The sequence below is a fragment of the Nothoprocta perdicaria genome, unplaced genomic scaffold (assembly GCF_003342845.1).
Source record: "Nothoprocta perdicaria isolate Ctin4 unplaced genomic scaffold, notPer1 scaffold_6, whole genome shotgun sequence".
Lineage (NCBI taxonomy): Eukaryota > Metazoa > Chordata > Aves > Tinamiformes > Tinamidae > Nothoprocta > Nothoprocta perdicaria.
The window spans coordinates 10,142,619-10,164,760 of record NW_020455865.1 but is presented as its reverse complement, the minus strand read 5'-3'; the positions used below and the strand labels follow the sequence as shown (position 1 = coordinate 10,164,760).

General features: G+C 47.8%; 1 protein-coding gene across 1 annotated transcript in view; it reads right to left on the bottom strand.

Annotated features, from left to right (window-relative positions):
- The window catches only part of LOC112956139 (collagen alpha-1(V) chain-like), a 41,681-nt gene extending 19,951 nt beyond the window's left edge, over positions 1-21,730 (bottom strand). Inside the window, exons 1-8 of the mRNA XM_026049645.1 lie at positions 21,676-21,730; positions 20,631-20,778; positions 19,417-19,575; positions 18,285-18,480; positions 17,020-17,175; positions 15,095-15,136; positions 5,136-5,394; positions 4,567-5,051 (exon numbers count right to left, since the gene is read on the bottom strand). Of these exons, the coding sequence (XP_025905430.1) occupies positions 4,567-5,051; positions 5,136-5,394; positions 15,095-15,136; positions 17,020-17,175; positions 18,285-18,480; positions 19,417-19,575; positions 20,631-20,778; positions 21,676-21,730 (1,500 nt within the window). The remainder of the gene's footprint in view (positions 1-4,566; positions 5,052-5,135; positions 5,395-15,094; positions 15,137-17,019; positions 17,176-18,284; positions 18,481-19,416; positions 19,576-20,630; positions 20,779-21,675) is intronic.
- Positions 21,731-22,142: the final 412 nt, after the last annotated feature.

The following is a 22,142-nucleotide window of genomic DNA, read 5'->3' as shown; positions in this document are numbered from 1 at the left end:
ACCCTGTCAATATTTTGTTACTGTTGGTAACCCCTTTTGAAATACGGTCTACAAAAGCCAAGAAGCTTTTGAGTACTGGCAGCACAATTAAGTCAATTAATCAAGGAACATCATTAAGATCACAAAAATCAGCAACTTTTGGGGAAACAGGCACTTTCACCTCTTGCAGTGTGTTTTCTCCACACATCTCAAGTGCCTTTAGAGAAGATGGATGGTTACAACTAGAGAGTCAGTGCATGTGTCCATCCGCCCCTCCCCAGGATGAGGAGAGGAGGTCCTGGCTGATAGAGTTGCTTCTTGACTTTTCCAAGCTCAGAGCATTTTGGAGAGACAAGAGATGCTGCAGAACCCCACAGATGGGTGGACTATGGAAGAGAGGCCTTGCCAAGAGCCCTTGCAGGGTTGCCACTCAAAGGTCTCCCTGTCTCCAAGCCCTCCAGCATCTCCACCTGCTTGGTCAAAACCACGGCTATGAGACCCTGAGGTATGGGGGGCATCGCTAACTGATTGTGACTAACTATCCAGGTCTGAATGTCACCCCTGGGGCACTAAATACAGAAGCAGTGGGGTAATTTCGCGCTGATTCCCTTTCTGAGCTCTGCTGTGTACAGCTGCACCTTCCCTGAGCTGCATCAGAATGACCAGGCACCATGTGCTCCCCCACTCTCAGGGCTTGCTATCAGGAGGARGAAGAGATTTTTGGTTTGGGAGTTTTTTAAGCTAAACTCCAGAAAATGGCATTTCAGCAACACCATTTTTTCCCCTAAAACATTCTGATTTCCTTGATTGACATTGCTAGCAAAGGAGGGGGAAGGAGAAAAAAACATAGCCCAGAATGTTGACACTAAAAATACTTTATTCCCAAACCTTTCCTCTAAGAATAACCTGAGATTTTATGTTCAGACACCTCTCCAGTCTGGCTCCCACCTCCTGGCGCCTCAGTAAGGATGCTCRGGGTGACCCGGCAGCAGCGCATGACGCGCTGTAAACCCTGTGCAGAACATCAACACCCAAACCAGGGCTAATGTTGAGTSCAGATCCCAAAGGAAAGCTTTCACGTCATTTGTAAGTGAAGGCAGGAGGATTATTCTTCTTGCTGGTTCTTTTTCCCACCCTGGCTTCCRGTCTCGATCTGAACATATTGCAAAGCACCCAACAGTTGTCCCATGGTGGAAGATCCCAGCGTGGCCTTGGCAAGCAGCCCTCGGCCACCAACTAGCAGGTTATCAAGACAGATGCAGCAGAAAGTCCAGCCATGACTTTTATTTGGGCACGTCACACAACTCCAGGATTGTCTACAGGAAGGGAAGGCAATTCCCTGCCGGCTCTCATTCCGCCTTGCCGCATTCCCTCCTCCCTCCCRACGGAATGACAGCAGGGCTGTCAGGTGGCACGACGCCTCTGTGGCTCCTGTGATATTTTCACCACCCTTTAGCATCTGTTCCTTCTGCGATTTTCTCCTATTTTTTTGCAAGAGCTACACTAAGAAGATGGCTTGAGGAGGAAGCTAGCAGTCCTAAATTTAACCAGCATCCCCTGAGGCCTGACATGCTGATGACAAACATCCAGGAACATTCAAAAAAAATGGATTTCGCCTGGGAAAGGGGGCCAAGAAGGATTCATCTCTCCTTTGGCTCCAGGTCTGATTGCTCTGAGGTACCCAACACTGCTGGTACCCAGCACTTGCTCTCATTACAGACCCAGCCAGAGCTGCGGGAGAAGAAAACGCTACAGCATCATCAGAAGGGCTGACTCTTCGTGGCAATCCATCAATCCAAATAGCTTCTCACACAGCCCTGATCCATGTCATCCAAAGGAGAAACGATCCCAAAAGCGATCCCTGAACCCGCAGACATCCCAGGCAGCTCTCACTCAGTTGCACACCACGAGGAGAACATGGTCACTTGTAGCAATCCATGTGGGTCACTGATAACCACACGTGCAATTCCACTCTACTTAAGACCACTGAATTTTAAGGAAAAGGCATCAAAATTAGCATGCCTAAAAGAAACAAACTGGAGAAAACACATAAATGAATCCAAATACTTCTCAATGAAGACTTTCTTTGCTAAATCTGCATCTATCCTAGATCACCAAGACTAAAAGACAGAGACATTTTGGTGGATGAATAATCTGAATAAAATACACATATTGTATTTCAAGATAACCAGAAKGTTTTGCTCTGGTCCAGCACGGTTTTCCAGGTGTCCCATTGCTGAGGAAGCAAAGGACAGCAACGAGAGCAGTGACCAACGACCCTTCTGAGATTGAAGTCAGAGGCTCGCTATGCCGAGACGGACTGGAGGCAGCTTTGGGCATTGCCTGGGCCCCACGTGGAGCGCATTAGCCTGCCTCTGACCAACAGGACCCACACAAGCTGAAAACTGAGAACATGATTAATCATTCCTCCTAGGTGACAGCTAAATCRGCAGCCAAAAGCCATGTACTGGGGATGAGAACCATGTGAGGTGTGAGCAGGTGGAAGATCTGCTCAGCACGGCAGCTGAGCTAAAAGAGGAGGTTGAACAGCTAAGAAGGACCTGTAAGACCAAGAGAGAAGCAGGGGCARGCACCAGAAAGTGCCCAGCAATGAGTTTCTACAGGTTCCATCCCCCAGCAAGCACACGGGTAAAAAAAACAGCACAGCAACATATGGATAAAAGTCAGGCTYGAGGTGGCAGGAGAAAACCTTCTCCCACTTTACCCTATTGGGTACCCCYGGCCCTGGAGGAGGAAGAGCAATCGGTGGACAGTAAAGGAGTGAGCCCCTCTCCTCCAAGAATTGTAGTGCAGTCAGAAAGGCAAACCCCACATATTGTCACCACAAGCAGGAGGGAGAAAAGGTGGGTTGTCGCCGTGGGGATTCCTCGATTCAGGGAACAGAGGGTCTGATATGTAGACACRATCCTTCTCTAACAGGAGAGCTGGAAGAAACCAACATCACTGTAGTCTTCCAAAAGGGCAAGAGGGAGGAGCCAGGAAACTACAAGGCCTGTCAGACTCACCTCTGTCCCTGGAAGGGTGATGCAACAGCTCATCCTGGGGACCATCTCTAGGCATGTCAAAGAAGAGGTGATCAGGAGTAGTCAGCATGGATTCACCAAGTRTTTGTTGATGAACCTGATAGCCTTCTACAATGGGATGGATGTGGTTGTTGGATGCTAGATGGACGATGGGAGAGCCGTGGTTGTTGTCTGCCTTGACTTCAGAAAGACTTTTGACACCATCTCCCATAACATCCTCACAGGAAAGCTCTSGAAGTGTGGGTTGGATGAGTAGACAGTGAAGTGGATTGAGAACCATCTGGATGGTAGAGCTCAGAGGGGAGTGGTAAAATGGGACCAAGTCTAGTTGGAGGTCTGTGGCCAGTGGTGACCCCAGGAATCAGTACTGGGCCCAGTGCTGTTCAACTTGTTCATCAATGACCTGGACGAGGGCACAGAGGGGAGCCCTAGAACTGGATTCTGTGATCTCTCCTATGCTAGAGATGGTCTCAAGCCATTTAATCATCACAGAATGCTTAAAGGTCAGAAGGGATCTCTGGAGATCTAGTCCAACCCCCTGCTTCAGCAGGGAGACCTGGAGCTCAGTGCACAGGATCACATCCAGGCAGCTTTTGAAGATCTCTGAAGAAGGAGACTCCACAGCCTCCCTGTGCAGCCTGTTCCAGGGCTCTGTCACCCTCACAGGAAAGAAATTATTCCTCACACAGAGATGGAACCTCCTGTGTTTCAACTTACACCCGTTGCCCCTTGTCCTGTCACTGGCCACCACCAAGAAGACTTCAGCCTCTTCCTGCCTACATTCACCCTTCATTTATTTATACATATTGATAAGACCGCCTTCTCAACCTTCTCCAGGGAAAACAGGCCCAGTTCGCTTAGACTTTCCTCATAAGATAGATGCTCCAGTCCCTTCATCATCTTTGTTACTCTGCACTGGACCCTCTCTAGGAGCTCCACATCCCTCTTGTCCTGGGGAGCAACCAGTGCTCTGGGTGTTCCAAAGAACTGAGATAAGAAAATCATCCTCTTTCTCTTTGATCACAATTAAAGCTCTTTAGGAGACATCAGGAAACCTGCTGCTTATCAAGCAAATGGGTTGATGCTTGGACATCCACTGCACACAAGGAAGGTTTGTTTATCTGCCTGGTTCTTGTCGCAAAGCACCAGGCTCACACTTTGCACCCACCACTCACCACAGCGAGGAGGGGAAGAGCTGCACCCACAAACGCTGCCAGATGCTCTGGGTGAGTCCGGGGCTACCTGGTCCCACAGGTGTGACCCAGGCTTGGGAGAAGCAGATACAAGAGGCAAAGCCCCACCTCAGACCAGCACAGACACCGGTGTGAGGAATGACCTGATGACCAGACTCCAACGTGTTTGGCATAAGGAAGCTTTCTTATTTCAACCTATCTGCCTGCACCTCCCTGCCTTCCCCAAATCTGTGTGCTTTAGGACTAAGGGATGCTTTGAACCGCTGCTCCATTGCCCGAGGATTACCCACTGTACAAAGTGTCACCCCATCCACCCTTTTGCACCYGTAGCCATTGCCTCCTCCACTTACAGGCAGACCCGGTGGTCCTGGCAGCCCTGGTGGTCCCGGCTTCATGCAAACCTGCTGTCCATCTGCTGCTGGCAGGACCCCCTGCTCTTGGTGGTCCACAAGGTTCTTCTCTTTGCTTCCAGGCACACTATGGTACACACCACCTTTCCTAGGCCCTGTCTGCAGGGCAGTTGTGGCCATCTCAGGCCTTAGAGGAGCTTCTAAAGGATGTTCCAGAGAACTTCTGACCTCCCCCTTGCCTGGGGGCTCAGGAAGGACCTTGGGTACATGTGCATCCGAGCTGGCTGTCCGACTGACTGGCAGAGAGACTTTTGGGAAGGAGGAAGGAGTCTCCAGACCAACAATGGCATCAACAGGTTTGCTGGAGAAGGGCCACGAGCGAGAGCCCATGTCACCTTTCAGTTTTTCCGTGGTGACGTTCTCCCCCTGGGGATCTGAGGAACGTTCCTTCTTGACAGCTGCTCTGTTTGCTTCGGCCAATACTCCTAGAAGGATAAAAGCACCATCAGCCACTCGAGCATTATGAAGATGCTCAGGAGAAAAGGAGACAGCAGCAACTATGGACTCACTTGTATTGCCAGCCACTGGTGGGCTGCTCCTGTCAAGCCCTGGCCTGCCTGGGCCAGTGGTTCTGTTATAGGTGGAGTTCAGCAGCTGAAAGCCTTCCTCCTCGATAGAGAGGCTTTCCTCCTGGTSAGCAGATGGCAAGTCAGTAGCAGAGACTGATGTTGAGGCACCTCCACCAGGCTGCAGGCTAAGCGTTTCCTGGGAATCCTCCCACGTCCAAGGTGGCCCCRAAGCCGAGTCAGAATCAGTGAATGTGTAATCCTGAAAAGGAAGAGGGGGAAATATGTTTATTTTTAATGCAGATCCCACAGTTAAGCAACAGAAAGTTGAGCCTGGAAGCAATCACCAAACCCACCAAAGCTAAGTCTGTAAAGCCACACCAGGAATCAGTCCATCCCCACGGCCTCACTTAGCTGCTGCCTCTCCTAGCAGTCATGGGAAAATCGAACACGTCTGGTTTTATACCCAGTCCTAGTGCAACTCTCTGATGGAGTTTGCACCACCGCAAACATGTCGGTGTGTGCCTGGATTTTCTCTGCACTGAGCTGCAGCGAGGAAAGACACTTTCTGCTCAGCTCCTGGCACCAAGAGGAGCATGCTTTKTCCTCCACTCTAGCTGGTGCTCGCGTGGCAGTGTGGATGAGCAGGGATGATCTCACAGAAGTCACTAGAGGGAGATGCAGGTCCACGCTTGCCTTGCGTGGCACTGGGGAGCAGGGAGGTACAAGGAGACGTGGCTAAACCTCCACTAGAGCTTCTTTGATCCAGCCTGCTCATGCTTGGCTCTGGGTTTGCCCTGTACCTTGCACCAGGGAGATGCTCACCTGGGAAAACCATCACAACACGCTGGTGCTTCCCATGCTGGCAGAGCGCACCAAGAGCAATGCCCACGCTCCACTCCCTCCAGCAGATGAGACCCCTTCTGCCGCCGTCACAGCAGCTGCACAGAGACCTGGGGCCAGCAAACCCCAACTCTGCCTCCTTAGCCACTCAATGAAGCCACCAAGTCTGGCCCTGTCCCCCTCCTGCCATGGCTGTGACCAAGCTCCACGTGCACTGAAGGCTTCTGGTCCTTTGGTTTGGATTTTTTAAAGCTATTGCTGCTTTGGAGTTAAATGCATAGAAGAAGAGTTGAGGAAGGGAGTTGTATTCCATTCCCACACTCCAGCCGTCCCCTACTCCATAAACTCTTTAAAGGAAAAGATCATTTAAACCACACCAGAGAGCAGTTATGCTTTAACAGCGTGCAGGGCAGTGATGCCCATGATCCACAAGCAGCACCTCTGCAACCCAGCTGGTGTCAGGAACAGGAGCATCCCTGAATCACAAAGTTCTGGGATTCAGGATGGGGACGGGCCTGTCCTTGCAGGAATCTAGGGGACAAGACAATTCCCTTGACCTTTCTCTTCCCATTTCCTCTGGTTCTGCACTATCCTGTTCCTCCAGCGAGTGCTACCAACCTTACCAAGCATCCAGCCTTCCTGTGGCATCAGGAGTTTGTCGCACATGTCACGGGTGGTCTTATTAAGGAAAGGTGGTTAGAGCAGGTCTTGAATAGGCAAGTGGCAATCCAACACCAAGGAGGAGAAGCTGAGAGAAGCTGCAAGAAACACCACTAACAACAAGGTCCAGTGATCCTATACTAGATGCGACTTTAGACTGCGACTAAAAGCTAAAATGCACAAAACAGGAGAAGAGCAGGGAGAAGGGAAAGCGAGTTAGAAAAGGAAATGCAAGCTCAGAGTCAAGATAAGCAGTAGAGAGCTRGAAAGACCGTAATTCCAAAAGTGAACTTCCTTGGGTTTGGGACCTTGCCATCCCTGGTTCACCTGCCAATAAACCTGTCTTGGCATCCCCAGGAACACGAGTTTGCTGACTTGTTACTGTGTGCCAAGCACACAAGCCCCCTGGGAGGAAGAGCAAAAATGCATGATAGAGGGTTCAAAACCAGCAAAAGCCTCCTGCAAACACCGCTATCCAACCCAGCCTCCTGCCAGCACGGCATGCCCTTGGTCCTGCAGCAGCAGCTGACTCCTCACAAAGAAACCCTCCTGCTTCGTTCCCAGGCTGCCTTTGGCAATTAGATGCTCTCCAATTTTCCCCTGGGTGCTGCTAAACCAACTGACACACAAGTTCATTGCCATCATGGTCTCAAAGAGCAATGAAAGCTAAAACATGCATTTTCTGAACAGGGCTCAGTGTCCAGGTAATAAATCAGAATGCAGCACTTCTCTAGCAGAAGTCCATGGGAGCTTAGCTAAAGCCATTTACAAAGTCAGAAAATGAACAAGAGTCTCCCTACCCTCCAGTGCAGACATGCAGCCTAGAGATCAAGCCAGTATAGCCTCCACCAGTCATGTTCTCCTCTAACTTTACACCAAAAACACGAGGCCTGTACTGTTCCTCAGAAGTAAGACCTAATTCTCATGGAAAACAGAAGGATCAGCTCCTAACCACTTGAGCATATGTTTTTAAAGGTGAAAGCTATYGGACCGACAGTTGACATCATGCAACACATGGAGTGGCCAAGGACGGGCTGCCTGACATCAGCCTTATCCACAGCAAGGTCAAATGTCCAGAGCCTGGTGGCAACACAGGGAGGTCTCAGGAGGACCAGGCAGGTCCTTCAAGCCTTCACCAGTGTGCACACCATCAGGCATATGACCTCTCTCACTTGGCACTTGGACTCCAGTTGAAGAGCAGCAATGATGCATCTCGTGGCCTCTGCCCTCTGCAGCTTGCCATTTCTTTGCTTTCCCCATCTCACCAGGCACTACTGACCTTTAGGGTAAGGAAAGCCCAATGTATTAATGGCCAATTTTCTTAATAGCAGAAACTATTCAGCAGACTCACCCATGGAAAACCTCCCTCAGCTGATACAAGAACCATCTGAAAGCAATCAGCAGTTGCTGTATGCATTCTTGTGGCTAACCCTCACATTAAATAAACACGCAGCATCCCTGGAAGCCTCCCCATCTTCTGGATGTTGCCCCTAGAACATTAGCAGCAGAGGAGCAGCACCTGGGCATGCTGTGCTGAGCACCACGGCTGGGATGCTCGTGCTGGATGCAAGGGGACATGCCCAGAGGACCAAGGCAGCTTCAAACTACTGGTATCCAGGTGTCCTTCACAAAAATCAGGAACTAGGACACCTGGATGCATCTCCAGAGCAGCTGAAAAGCRGTCTGAGCTTTCCCAGCTGCAGTTGCTGCCACTATCCCCTGCTCCCGGGAGCTGCAACAGCAGCAGCAGGGCCTCAATGTCCGGGGAAGGAGCTGGGCTGCCTTTGAAACCTTCCTCCTTGGCCACGTTCACCAATGCTCTGATTTGAATTAGCCTTTTCAAATATATCTGAACTAATGGATTCAATTATACTAGTGCATACTAGTACCAAATCCTTAAGAGGCCTCTTCAAAGTCACACATAGGCCAGATCTCAGATCAAATTAAGAGTCCCTGCAGCRCTAGGTTTAACCCATTTCTAGTTAAGCAGGTTACAAAAACAAACAACAAACTGGCCAAAGTTCAACTCCAGAAGAATCAGYTGTACAACAGTACAACTTAAACAACAGTTTGGCTATTAATTATAAGGAACTAAATCGCCTAGGAGGGCCCCTCCCTGGCAGGGTAAGGGATGGCTCTGCTCAGTGGAGTCGATGGTTCTGCTCACAGGTTACACCAACCAGAGGAACAACTTCACTTTCTGGGACCTACCCAAGGATGTCTCTCATGGATGACTTCCATGTTACTCCTATCGTAGCCCCTGCTCTTTGTAATTTCTCAGCAAGCTACAACCAAACCAAGGGCAGTTTCAAAGGACATGCTCCATTGTCCATACCAGCCACCTTTTGCACCCAGGCACTTCAGCCCAGCCTGAAGAAACCTATCCACTGTTTTATTTTGCAATCCCATTTTTGTTGGGGAGGACAGAACTAACATTCAGTGTTAGGAAAGTGCTTTAGAATCAGAAAACGAAAATATTTTAAAAACATTTCTTTTATATAGATACATATTTTACAATGAATGAAGCTACAGCATAACAAAGTTTAAGTCAAGTTCTCTTAAAAGTGGACTTTTTGCACCTCATTCTGCACATCTTCTGAAGAGGAAAATTAATGCAAAATCACAAGCCCTCGCTCCTCCTGGGGGCATCATGAGGACTAGATGACGACAGCCCCACCRAGCACAGACATCGTTAGCCAGGAACTGTTCAATACAGAGGTAGAAGGGGTGACCCAGCTTAAAGACCCATCCTCGAGACCAGGCCACACGAGAACAATCCCATAAAGCCATGGATTTAAAAGCCAGTTCTTCAAAGGAAGAGAATCACCTGTTTTAAGTGGTGGAACAGGACGAAATGGGAAAGCTATTTTGGGCTCTGCAGTGCAGATCAGTGCAGGGGCTCCGAGCCAAAGGACCCCCTTGGGGAGCAGAACAGGAATCAAAACACAGGCAAAAAGCTCATTACAGGTCTGGCTTCTGCTTTGCAAGGCAAAGACTGGCGGGTGCTTTACAGTCTTGCAGAGGCACTGGAATAAAAATCCAACCTCATTTTAAACTGCAGAGACAAAGCTAGGGAATGGCACCAGGAGCAGAAGAATACCGTACAAAGGCAGGACTTAAAGTCAGCCTCCACTTGTCCAAGCACCAGGTTTAAATGTTCTTTATACCAGCTGTACATATGGTATTAACCTAATTATACAGGGCTGTGCACTGTTGCAGTGACAGAGGCTAAGGCAGTCTGTTATTTAATAGCTGGAGTCAACACACAGTAAATAAATCAGTGCAAATCCCACCACACTAGGGGATGCAGACTCYAAGGAAAGCAGGGGTTAATCCCTGCTGCCTGATCTAGAGCATCCTTGGAATTCCCAAAATTCCAAAGGTGAGCCCTTCCAAAATTCCAAAGGCGAGCCCTTCCAGACGAGCACTTCCACGTTCAGCTCCAGCATGGGAAAGCTCCGTGCTAGAGACTTAACTGGAACGCTCATGAGGAACTGGCCCAAGCTAAAAGCTACTGGTCCCTTAAGTGCATTATACAGACTATGCATAAACAGAAAAAAAAGCCCCCAAGATCACAAACGTACATACTTACGCTTTTAGAGCTTCCAAATTTAGAGTTAAAGCCTATTATGAGAAGAAATAGCTGAGAAAGAAAAACTAGGAAATGCTTTAAATCGTTTAGAAGTTGCCCAGAAGAAACAACATTGAGGGAAATGGCATGTAGGGTTTTTAAAAAAAAAGTTATAGGTGGGAAAGGGGAAAGAACATATATTTAAAGTATCCATTAAAATGGCATATTATTAAAAAAAAAGGAAAGGGGGAGTGGCATGGGATAAGCAACTAAGAACCCAGGATTTATGGAAAACTGATTTGAACAAAACAAATGCAGAAGGACATGGGAAGACAGAGCCGTAAAAGCCACGTTTCTGCTCCACATTTGGGTAAAAGCAGATGACATAATGAAACACTTTCCATTCCTGAAGTGACACGACGGAGGGTTAAATAAAGACCATTCTTCAGTCCCAGCCCAATAATTCAATCTATGAAGCTCTGAGAGAGCAGACTCTCCACAACATGAACACTGATTTTCAATTTGGCTCCGAAACCTGGGGAAGTTCCAGGGGACTAGGGGGGAAAAACCCTTTATGTTGTGCCAATATGTGCAAGAGCAACCAGGAGGCCTTGAGTAATTACAGACCTCTTCCCTGAGACTGCTCCAAAGCCAAAGAACAGGCGACTGATACGGGGCTCATTAACAAAGAAACAGCAGATAATGCAATTAATGCCACGGCTTTGAAAAGGGATCCTGCACAATGCACTTGGTATCTTTTCCTGAGAAGATTAGTGAGTGTTGCTGATAAATATAACAGTGCTGATGCAGAGACCTTTGACTTCAGCAGGGCAAGTGAGTTGGGATGACTTGATGCTACGAACAAGCAGATAAGCTCACATGGAAGCAAACTTGGTCAGCGGTGGACAGAGTAAAATCCGACCAYGAGCGGCAATCTCTGCCTCCATCGACAATGGGAATCTAGGCAACTATCTTAGAGCGCTTCCCTTGTTTTCACCCTGGTCAGGCTGAATGAAGATTTGGAGAGGCTTAGCACCTTCTCAGTGAACACTTATGAGAATAGACGGCTTTTCCAATCTATCAGACAAAGGTACAACAGGATTAGAAGCTCAGAGTCAGGACAAGACAATTTTAAACATTATTTCTTTTCTCTCCCACCCCCTCAACACATTCTAACTACTCCCTGTAGAAAGAACTGTCTGGGACATGCTTCATTCTGGGAAAGCTGATATTAAGGAAGGACTATTTCCAAAGGAATCTGCATTCATTTAAGAAGAATAGTTTCCAAGAAATCTTAAAGAAGAGTTTAGCAGAAGATAAGGTCAAAGAAAATATAACTTTGATCTATAGTGTTTATAGCAAGGGAAGAAACACTTCCTRGTAGTAGCATCAGCTCCATCCTCTTCTCCCCAGCACTTCCCTCCTCAAAGGGTGGAAGGAGATTCAGCCTCACTGCCAACTCCATCCATCCCCACACAACTCCATCCATGCCCAGCTGCCCAGGGCCCAGGAGAGCAGGAACTTGTGCAGGAGCAACTTGCTAACCAAGAAYGGAGTAACTCAACCCACTGATGCCCTCATCACCACTTTATGTAAGGAAGGACAGCAGATTGGTTTGTGTATGGCAATAAGATTGGGAAATGACTATCTTGTACACCAAAATAATTAGCCTTSTCAATGATGTCTGGTGGCACCTTATCTCCTACCTGAGAAAATGGTTTTCCAGCAGCTGATTATGTCAGTCACAACAAGACACTTTGGGGCCCCCAGCTTGGTACCAGCTCAGGAGAAMAACCAGGAGCCAAGGGTGCCTCTGTGCCAGGCCGCCCTGCTTGTCCAGGGCCACAGGCCTCTGGTCACATCCAAACCCACACATGGGTATTGGAACAAGTTACCCAGAGAACAACCACCAGCAGGGACCCGTGGGGCACTAGAGCGGCATTAGCTCCTCACCAGTTCATCTTCACTAGCCAAGATGGGCTGAGTACAAGTAGTTTGCAATAATTATTTTTAAAAATCCAAAATAAGTACATGTTCTGACTTAAGAAGGCAAACTGTTTTGATTTGAAGGCAAGGAAGGAGAGCAGRTGCTCTGATAGCACCTTGACATTAAGCAATCAAAAAGTGTTAACAAGAAATTAGCAACTACATCTCCATTAACTGCTTTGAAGTTATCTTTACAATGGAGGTTCCCAATATATTTGAATTTTTTTTTTTTTGCAATAAACCAAGCTTCTCCCCTTCTCCGTATATGAATTGCATCTAATCAAGAGCACCACTTTTTTTTTTTTTTTTTTTTTGCTTCATTCAGCAGGAATGCTTCTTCGTGTGATCAAAAATAGCAAAGAAAATTGTGTTAAATAAAGTCTCTGTTGAATATCATATTTCAAAACCTCAGAATAAGGATTTTTAGTTAAAACTGAGACAGTAGGGAAAAAAAATCTCACAGATGGTCCTTTATTTTGCTACCTAGGTCATAAAGTACAAGCTCATTCACTGATGCTTAAAATTTGCCTGACCTGGCAGGAGGGACATGCTCATGAATTGTGCCACACACAAGCATCTCTCCCACCAGCAAAGTGAGGAGCAGACACACACACACWCTCGCCCAGTGCACTGTTCTGGTTTGCTTAACGTTCTGCTTCCTGAAATTGTTTCTGAAAAATTACTTATTTTTGGCAAAAAGCTCCTTGCTGGCTTGCATGTGCTATAAAACCAGAAAAGTGTTTCCAGCCCAGCTCCACATCTCCCCTTTGAGGCTGCAAGAGGGTTCAGTGGGGCGGGCAGCCAGGGCTGCCTTGGTCCAGGCATCCTCTCGGCCTGTCCCTCTGCAATAGCCCACCCTCTAAACCAGAAGGATGAAATATTGCAAAAATCAACCCCTTCCAGCACAGACACCAGGCTGGAAATTTAAAAAACTTGCAGAGATTTTAGATGCCAAGAGATTCGCCTTATTGATGTTTACAGTGAGCATGTCTACTGACTACTACTGAGCAGCTACTATTAAAAAAAAATAAATCAGCAATTAAGACTGCTGACTCCAACACCATAAGATCAGTAGCAAAATGAGACTTTAAAATCAAGAAAAAAAATCTAGGAACCAGCCTGAACTCTCCAATTGGTTCAACTGGTGCAATTTCAGTTCCAAAGACACTTTGGAAATCTGTGGGATTTGGGGTGTATTTAGCTTGCAACTTTCAGATCCCAAATGGAATTGCTTTGGAAAAAGCCATTCAACCTAGTAACCTACCCCACCATCCCACAGACCCAGCGACTGTGGGATGCAAGAGATAGAAGATGGAGAGAGAAATGTGTCAGAACTACCCATTTTTTTCAAGATTACTGATGAATTATAATCCACCCCCTTAAAAAAGATACAASGCATTGTGATTTAGGTTGCCAGCAACAAAACTGATCTATGGCCTTCATTTTATGTATCTTTCTCCATCATCACATCACCCCTTTACAACTACTTAATGACTGTTAGAAACTGGAGGACACAGTAGCAAGCTGATCTACACAATGAAAAAMCAGAAAGTGCAACTACAACCTACAGCTCTGGACAGTCACTGCAGGAGAGCTGATCTGCTCTCCATTATTTTTAAGCTGTTACAGATTAGTAGCTCTTTTTTGTTGTTTGTTTTTAATAAATCCAAATRAGCCCTTAACAACAAAGATCTTGAGGTATCTCTGGTCTTGATTAAGAGTTGGAAAAAAATAAACAAACTTGTCCCAAAACCAGAACATCAATAGCCTTTCCTCTGTGGACCCATGAATTTCACTTCCTTGCTTTCTATGGCAGCATCTCATCAGTTTACACTGATCCAGACTCAAGAATTAATTCTTGGGAGATACGGACATTTTCAGATACATAGAAGAAAAAGCAACTTTGCCATTTCCTCACTAGTTCAAGTTCATTATCATTGGTAGAAATCCATCCTCCAAGTACCAGCATCAGCAGAACAGTAGCAGAGGGCGAGTCCATGCCTGTCTCCTAGCTTGCCTGCTACTATGATACTTGTGCCCTGAGTAAACCTCTCACATGTAGAGCACAAATCCAACTGTAAAAGAGCCACTTACTAAAACTTAGCAGCCTGGTTTGTGTTAAGGAGCCATCAATAGTGTGGCATAGCTAAACGCTTCAAACCAGGTGTGAGAATCAAGACCACGCATAAGCGGTTAACACCAAAGCCTGAGAAGGTGACGGGAAGACAGAAGGACTCCTTATTTGCTCAGTCATACAAGAAAGGCTCAATTTACATTTGCTGGCAAGTTTCCTCATTGGGATATCTGTTTGCATGAGTTCAAACACAACCTTGGCTAGAAGTCACACATGAACTTGAAACATACAGGCCTTGCAGCCTGTTTGGCTCAGGTTGCATCTTCTGAGGGGCCCCGATGCAGGAGACAGCACCAACTTGCACTAATTTGGCTTCTCCCAAGGACCACCACAGTCATCGACACCCAGAATTGCTTCTTACCCCACTGTTCAACCTCAGCCCTTCCAGATCAACGATAGCAGGCAGCAAGTCTTCCCTGCACAGATGCCAACACCTCAAATGGAGGACGAAGCAACACTTACAGTTCTAGACATATAACACAACTTTCTCATCAATGCCTTCATTAAGCCACCCCCTTGGGCTCAAACCAAGTGTCCAGGGAGCTCACCTTAAATTCCACCGCTTCTGAGACAGCACATTACATTCCAGCCAATTAAGAGAGAGCTCAAAGAAAACCAACTTGTAGCCTTGCCTGTTTTCTTTTTTTTTCTGTCATTACACTGACTGGTTTCCCCAGGAGACATTGCATTGGCCAGACACACCAGCAGGAAATGTGGAGAAGGCTTCCCCTGCACATACCTCCCATAGGCCATGTAGGAGAGTCATACCTGAGCAGATGAGTCCTGGATTTCATTGGTTTCTTTTGGCACCTACACAGATGGAGGGAAAGAGGAAGAATATCACTGCCAAGGAACAGAACTCACTCAAGTACATGTGTTTTTTTGGCTCTGGCATTTAACCCATTGCCTCCAACTGACCAGCAAGCATCCAGGGAACACACCCTGGGAACCAGCCGTCCATATCTACGCTAGGGAATAACTTTCGATTGGACCTCTTGAGTTCTTGGGTGGGTTTAGTGTTTTTTTGAAGCTCCTCAGCTCTATGGAGGGCCAAGGGATGGGAGTTGGTGTGATGCCAGGCAGGGTTATCCCATAGATTCACACTTGYAGTCAACGTACTGAAGCTTAAAATWAAACCACTTTTGTGTCGGCTAAGCCACTGCAGCCTCTCCAGTGAGTGCTCTAGGCCCACAGAGCACGAGATAACAGATAGTAAGAGCACATTAAGAGGAATTCATTGCCTTGCGGGCTCAGAGCASACCTCCTATAGCTTGTTTAATCATAGAAGCTTGCTCTGTTTTAGCCTTAAGTAGTGAGTTGGACTTTCCTTAAGGAGCTATCACCAGTAACTAAGGGCTGTCAACATGAGAAACAACAGGTATCATTTTGGGGTTGGCTGTAGCTTTTCCTGTGAACGCAGACATGGTGATCTGACTTAAACCAGGCAAATAAACTGCATGGCCTCTTCTTCTCTGCTCCCTATGACGTGTCTGGCTTTCTCTGTTAAAGCCAACTCCTAGTTAATCTCTTATGATTAGGGCTTTTCCAAAAACCTTCCTCTTAAAATAATAAATATGGAAACTGATGCAGCACAGCACAGGGTATTAAGTAACTGCAAATCCATCCCAGGATCAGAGACGAGGGAAGAGATGCAGTGGGAAAGCAACACGAGCAGAGCATTGCCGCTGCATCTTGGCTGCTGGGGCTCATTTTGCACCTAGAAACCCAGGGCAAGAAACTGGCAAGTGAGATGGAGAGGGGGCAGATGACCCACCTGACACCCAGCCCCTTGCCACCAGCCTTCCCAGCTCCTCACTGGGCCACTCCAAGGACATGACACACAGGAGTCCAGTGCCAGCGATGATGCTAGGAACTCCCTTTCTCGGTGAAGCAAGCCTTCTGCAAATAGCCACAGCAGCCTTTCCAGCTGGCAAGGAGACAACCAACTTGAGCAGCCCCMCCTTTTCCTAAAAGGCAGATGCACTTGTCACTGAAAACCCATCCTGGCTGACTTCAGTGCTTGGCCTACAGAGACAACAGGTCTCCTTGGCCCAAGTCCTGGCTCCCAAGGAAAKGCAGGGTGGTTCATACTCTCAGGGATTTACTACTATTGATTAGGGCTTGCTTCCATGGGAACATTTCTTAAAGAATTATTGAATGCTGTAAATGAAAAATCCATAAAACTTTTGTTTTTCGGCTATGCTGACAACTTCAAGGAGAAAACACCTGAAAGGAGCATGCACCGAATAGTGCAATGCAAAGACCGTGTTGGGGACAAGCACTTTTCAAAGGGGAGCACACTGCCTGAGTGCAGCTTTCACTCCCCTCCCAGGAAGGGAATCTCCAGCTGTAGCATTACTCAATAGCTCGTCAGAACTTCCCTGCTTTAAACACGTGCACAGGGGCAGTCCTTTAACACACCCAGGCTTTCTTTGACTCCACTTTTTCCTCTAACTCATTTTCTGGGTGCATGAAAACTCTCCAACTTTAACAGAGGGTTTGAACAACAAGAAGGAACCAATCTGTGTGCTGGCCACCATGCCCAYCAGAACTTTGCTGCATCTCATCACATAACCCAGATCATTCCAGGATGCATCAACCCACGGGGCTGGTTCCTTCCGTTTGATTCAGGCTGCACCAGACAAGGGCTTGGTCCCACACTCCCCACGTGTGTCCGTCACCCTGGGTCACACCTCTGGCCCAGCTGGTGCATGATTCCACGGTGGATGTGAAGGCTTGAGGAAGGTCTTGGGGCGGAGGGAGCCAGTACAGGTTGTGTTGTAGCTGCGGCAGTGCTCGCTGGCAGCCGTGGGGTCTCCCATCACAAAAGTCAGCTGCTGCAGAGCACCCTGGGGAGGAAAAGACGCAGAAGKAATTTTCTCATGCACCTTGCTAGGTTGCCTTCTCTTTTCCTTAGATAAGCTCAGGGCAGCTGACCTAATCTGTCAGCAGTACAGCACCACTAGTGCACGAGTAGCTTCTCTGCATGACATGAGCAGACAGGGGAGATGTCTGAGCCTGCTCCTTCCACCTGATGCTCCTCTGCTACCTGCCAGCAGCACCAAGTGCCAAGAGGAACATGTCAGAGCTGCCAGCTGATCTCTTAATCACCGGATCCAAACAGAAATCTGAACTCTTCCTCCACAGGCTGAGGGTCTGGCTGGGCAGCCTGCTGCAGAAGAGGGAGATTAGAGCTACCCTGCGGAAATGGAGAAGGGCTTCATGCTGRTAGTACATAATAAGAATCTCAAAGGCACCCTGGAGACGCTATGGAATACCACAGACATTGCAGACACAAGTTCCTTGATCAAATCCCTTGCCTGCTGACTGCACAGATGACCTCGCCGCATGGCACAGCTCACAGTCACAGGAAGGTGTGTGAGAGGCTGTGTTTGGTCAGGCTCAGGAATACAGCACCTTCAGTTAGCTCAGAGCTGGTGTCTGCCCAAACTGGCAGCACAGGCTGAGCACCACAGCATGGTAAACAAGTGCTGGCAACTCTCTCCTTCCACCTCTCCAGACCACATTGCCCTGGTGGAAATGAGGCTGCTCCATCACAACATCCCCTATGGATCTTGCCCCAGACATCCACAAAGCTGTTTTGTGCTTCCTAATGCTCAGAATGCCCTTATGAGAAACCAGTAGGTAACTAAATAAACATCAACTCAAACTCTACCTAAATCTCATCTGAGAGGCCCCCTGCTCTCACGGCAGGGAGCAACATCAGAGGACCATCTCTCAGGGGTTCTCTACCACTGATGCATGTGTCTCCCTAAACCAGAAGCAAATGTTTTGCATACTTCAAAGTCTTTACCCAGTTCATCCTCCATGCCATGAAAATGCAAGGTGTGCCTTAGCAGGAGAGGAAACCAGATTTCTGAAGAGTTGCAACCTCACGCCACCCAACTAAAGAAAGCGTCCTCAAACGCAGACATGCCAGGTCTGCCCAARCTCTCACCTCAAAAGGAATCTCAAAGGATTCGATTAGGCCTCCAATGATGATTAGCCCCTGCGTGGTGACCCTCAGCCCAAAATAATTGGACCAGCTCACTCTCTCCAGCAGCCGACAGTCCACATGCAACTCCAGTCTCTCCAAGGAGATGCCAAGAGCAACTTGGTGCCAGGCTCCATCACCAAGTAGGGAAACTGGGAACCTGTGTTCCCCAAAGGGAAAGGAAAGAGGCAAAATCAGAACCACAATGTAGATGTTAAGGACAGTACAATAGAAAATACATCTACCATATGTCACAAGTAGGTGCCATATTGTCACAAGTAGGTGCCATATTGTCACAAGTAGGTGCCATATTGCAGCATGAGGACACTGTTTCTATCCAGTGGATTTGGGCACCTCTACAACCAGGCAAGGTATCAGACAAATTACTCCTATTTGTGGCAATCCTCATCCGATTCATTCCCAGATTTTGCAGGGCGACCTATAGGCTACCAAAACAGCGATACAGAACCTCATCTCTGTCCTACCAGCCCCAACCCCACTGCTTGTTCTTGCGACTCCCTGTGCAACCATGAGCGCGTGTTGGCTGGTGAGAGATGACAGGTTGAGGCAAGGCAGCCATGCTGGCCCTGAGCTTTCACTGCTGTGCCCATCAATGCTACCAGATAGATGGTAATGCCACCCCAGACTGAAACTTAACCAAGCAGGAAGGCTCCAGAAGGAGCAGAAACATCTGACCATGGACCAAGCAGGCAGATGTGCCCATGAGCACCACATCTCAGGTCAGCTGAGAGGGWCTACCCTTGGGTCAGTGGTCATTCTGGCCACAACAGAGCACAGCCAAAGYACAGCTGATCTCCAATGTGTGCTTGCAGGGAGCTCCTGGCAGGAGCRTGGCTCCACCATCTGCCATGGATGTTCCCTAGGAACAAGCACATGTGCAGTTATGCCACCAGTTCTGAGAGACTGTCACTCAGACAGGGAGACATGACTGATCGAGCTCAGCTTGGGTCAGGGCAGCTCTCCTCACCAAAGCTCCAAGTGCCTGCTTTAGGAAACCTTACTTTCAGGCCTGAGAGGAGAAAAGGAGAAACATGAAAAGGAAAAAAGAAAAATCAGCATCTGAGCTAGAACTTACTCATAGTGTCTCCTCCTTGTGGTGACAAAGATCAAGGCATGTGGGTTAATTCTTATCTGGAAGAGCACCTGGCTCCGATGGCTAAGGACAGTCACCAGGCTGGTGTCCTCCTTCAGCGAGTACCTGAGCTTCATCAGCACGCTCAGCTCGTCTGCAAAACTAGCAGAAAGAATTAACATTTGGCATCYCGCAGCACCGGCTGAGACCCCCCAGACTCATGCACAGAAAACCAAGTCAAGGAGCTAATGAATTCAGAGAAGCAAGAATTAAACACACAACAAACAACAACAACAAAAATACCTACCAATCCATCACTGAGATGTGAAGGTCAGGTACTCAAAAAGAGTAATACCAGTGGAATTAGTCTTGCTGCTTTAGCCTTAACTCTTCCCCCTCCACCGCATACATTTTACATACACAATGTAAAGGCTGCCCAGAGAGACTGTGGAGTCTCCTTCTCCAGAGATCTTCCAAACCCACCTGGATGCCACCCTGTGCCACATGCTCTAGATGTCCCTGCTTGTGCAGGGGGGTTGGACTAGATGATCTCTAGAGGTCCCTTCCAACCTTAACCACTCTGTGATTTTCTTAATGTGACACACAACAGTGATCCACAATAGCGATCCAGAAATATATACACTTCATTCCCTTGTATCCCAGGGAAGGACATGGCACTGTTATCTTTACTCTGTAGACGGGGAATTGTATCACAGAGCCACTGGAGGTTTGAGTTTTAATACGCTAAATTGAAATAGCCTTGGAGCTATTTTCACAGAGATGATTTATAGCCTAGAATATCTTCAACAGAAGAGGCTTAGAAACACCCCAGAACAGGGGTCAGGATTCTATCCTGACAAACGAGACACTCTTTGAATAAGGAGATCCAAGTTCAGATATCTTTGATATCAAGTACAGCAGAGGTTTAACCTGGCCTGCTCCTTTGCAGATTAGTTTCTTGACATTAAGCAATGCTGGTGGCTTAACTTGTGCACCCTATTGCTATCTCCCCCTCTGTGCTGGGCTAGAAATGATGCRTGTCCCCTGCACATGACCAACAGAGATGGAAGAAGTTGAAGCAGCAGCGAGCTACGAAGAGAGACGAGTGGATACATTATCTTTATGCTGCTTTGGAATGGGGCCTTAACATAGTCTCAAACCAACAAGCATGTTGCATGGTTTCAAACTCTCCCCCTCCACTCTGGAAGTCAGCTCACCTGTCCCCAAAGGCCTCCCTGGTCGGGATGTTGAGGGTCGAGTACTGCCCAATCTCCAAGATGCTGCAGTTGGCTTCGTCGTAGCCGAAGGAAACATTGCTGAGGTCCTGCGCATGCAAAGCCATTTTGTCCAGCAAGTTCACCTCATCTGCATTGGGGAAGAAGACAGACACTCAACATCTGAGCTTCTCTCTTTACGGGGCTTTCCGCTCTTCGTTCTTCCAACGAACAGCTAAAGTCCAACAGAAAGGAGCCAACAAAAAGAGAATGCAAGCTGGAGGATCTAAAATAATTCATAAATACAGCAAACAGCTCAGGCCAAAGCAAATATTTAGAAAGTCTCAGACACAGCCAAGTCATATTTCTGGACTCAGATCATCATTTTGAGGCTGGTCTCCTAAAGAAAGTGTCATTCCCACCCAAGGAGCAGTGGTAGCTTTATGACTTTATAGCTGGGATGCTCGATAAAGTAGACTCTGGGACACAGGTATCACACAAGTCCCCACTCAGCTGGGTACAGAAAATCCAACTCAAACTTTGTCCTTTTTTTTGTTGAAATGTGTTCACTTTCAGTGAAGAATTGCAGTAAGGAGAGGAATGAAATACAAGTGTCAGTCACTAAAATGGGTGTCCTATCCAAACTCCAGGCACTCTTCTCTGCCTGAAGGAGGGTTTTCTGYAAGGCCCACGTTCTGCACTATACTGTGAAGATATAGGATGGTTCACATTGGGCCAGAATCCATAGTCTGGGCCAGGGCCAGCACCATAACTTCAAGCTCTGGAGTAGCTTTTAACTCCCTTAGTGAGCTGAGACATTTCCCTTCCAAGTTCCTTCTTTGAAGGATCATTTAACTAAATAATTGCCTGAATGAAAGCTTTTGCTTAAAACCAGAAGGTTTTTTGTTCACATCCATTAGTTTAAAGCAAACAAATGCAGATGCCTGGATCTGCCCAGAYACACTATTTCTGAGACATATCTGCAACTACATGCCTCCATTCTTGTCACCGCTTTCCGTTGTAGTCACCACAGCAATAATTTCACTACCTGCAAGTGGCGGGAAGAGGGAGCCACCCAGGACAGCATCTGCTGTGCCCAGCATGGTGGGAACCACCTCCTGGGTCACTGCAGACCCAGACACCACTGGGTCTGGGCAGGAGGGCCCCCAGRAGGGCCTGGCCAGTCCCACTTGATGACTTGTCAATGGGAATCACGCCAGTACCATCTGCATTAGCATCTGCCGTCACTTGGGAGACATCCAGCCTCTGCGGTCACTCTTGATTCCCACTGTAGATGAGGTGYGAGATTTATTCCAGAGCAGACAGGGAGCCCCAGGCAAGCTGCAGCCTCGTAGAGCACACGCACGGGGCACCAATCTGCTGCTCTGCTAAACAACAGGTCAACTGAGCAGAAAGCTGCTTTGATCCACCTCAGACACCAGCGTAGCAGCCCTGTTGCGGTCTCCCTAGAAGATCTTTGCAAGGGAAAACAGTCCCACACAGGGATTTGCAGGA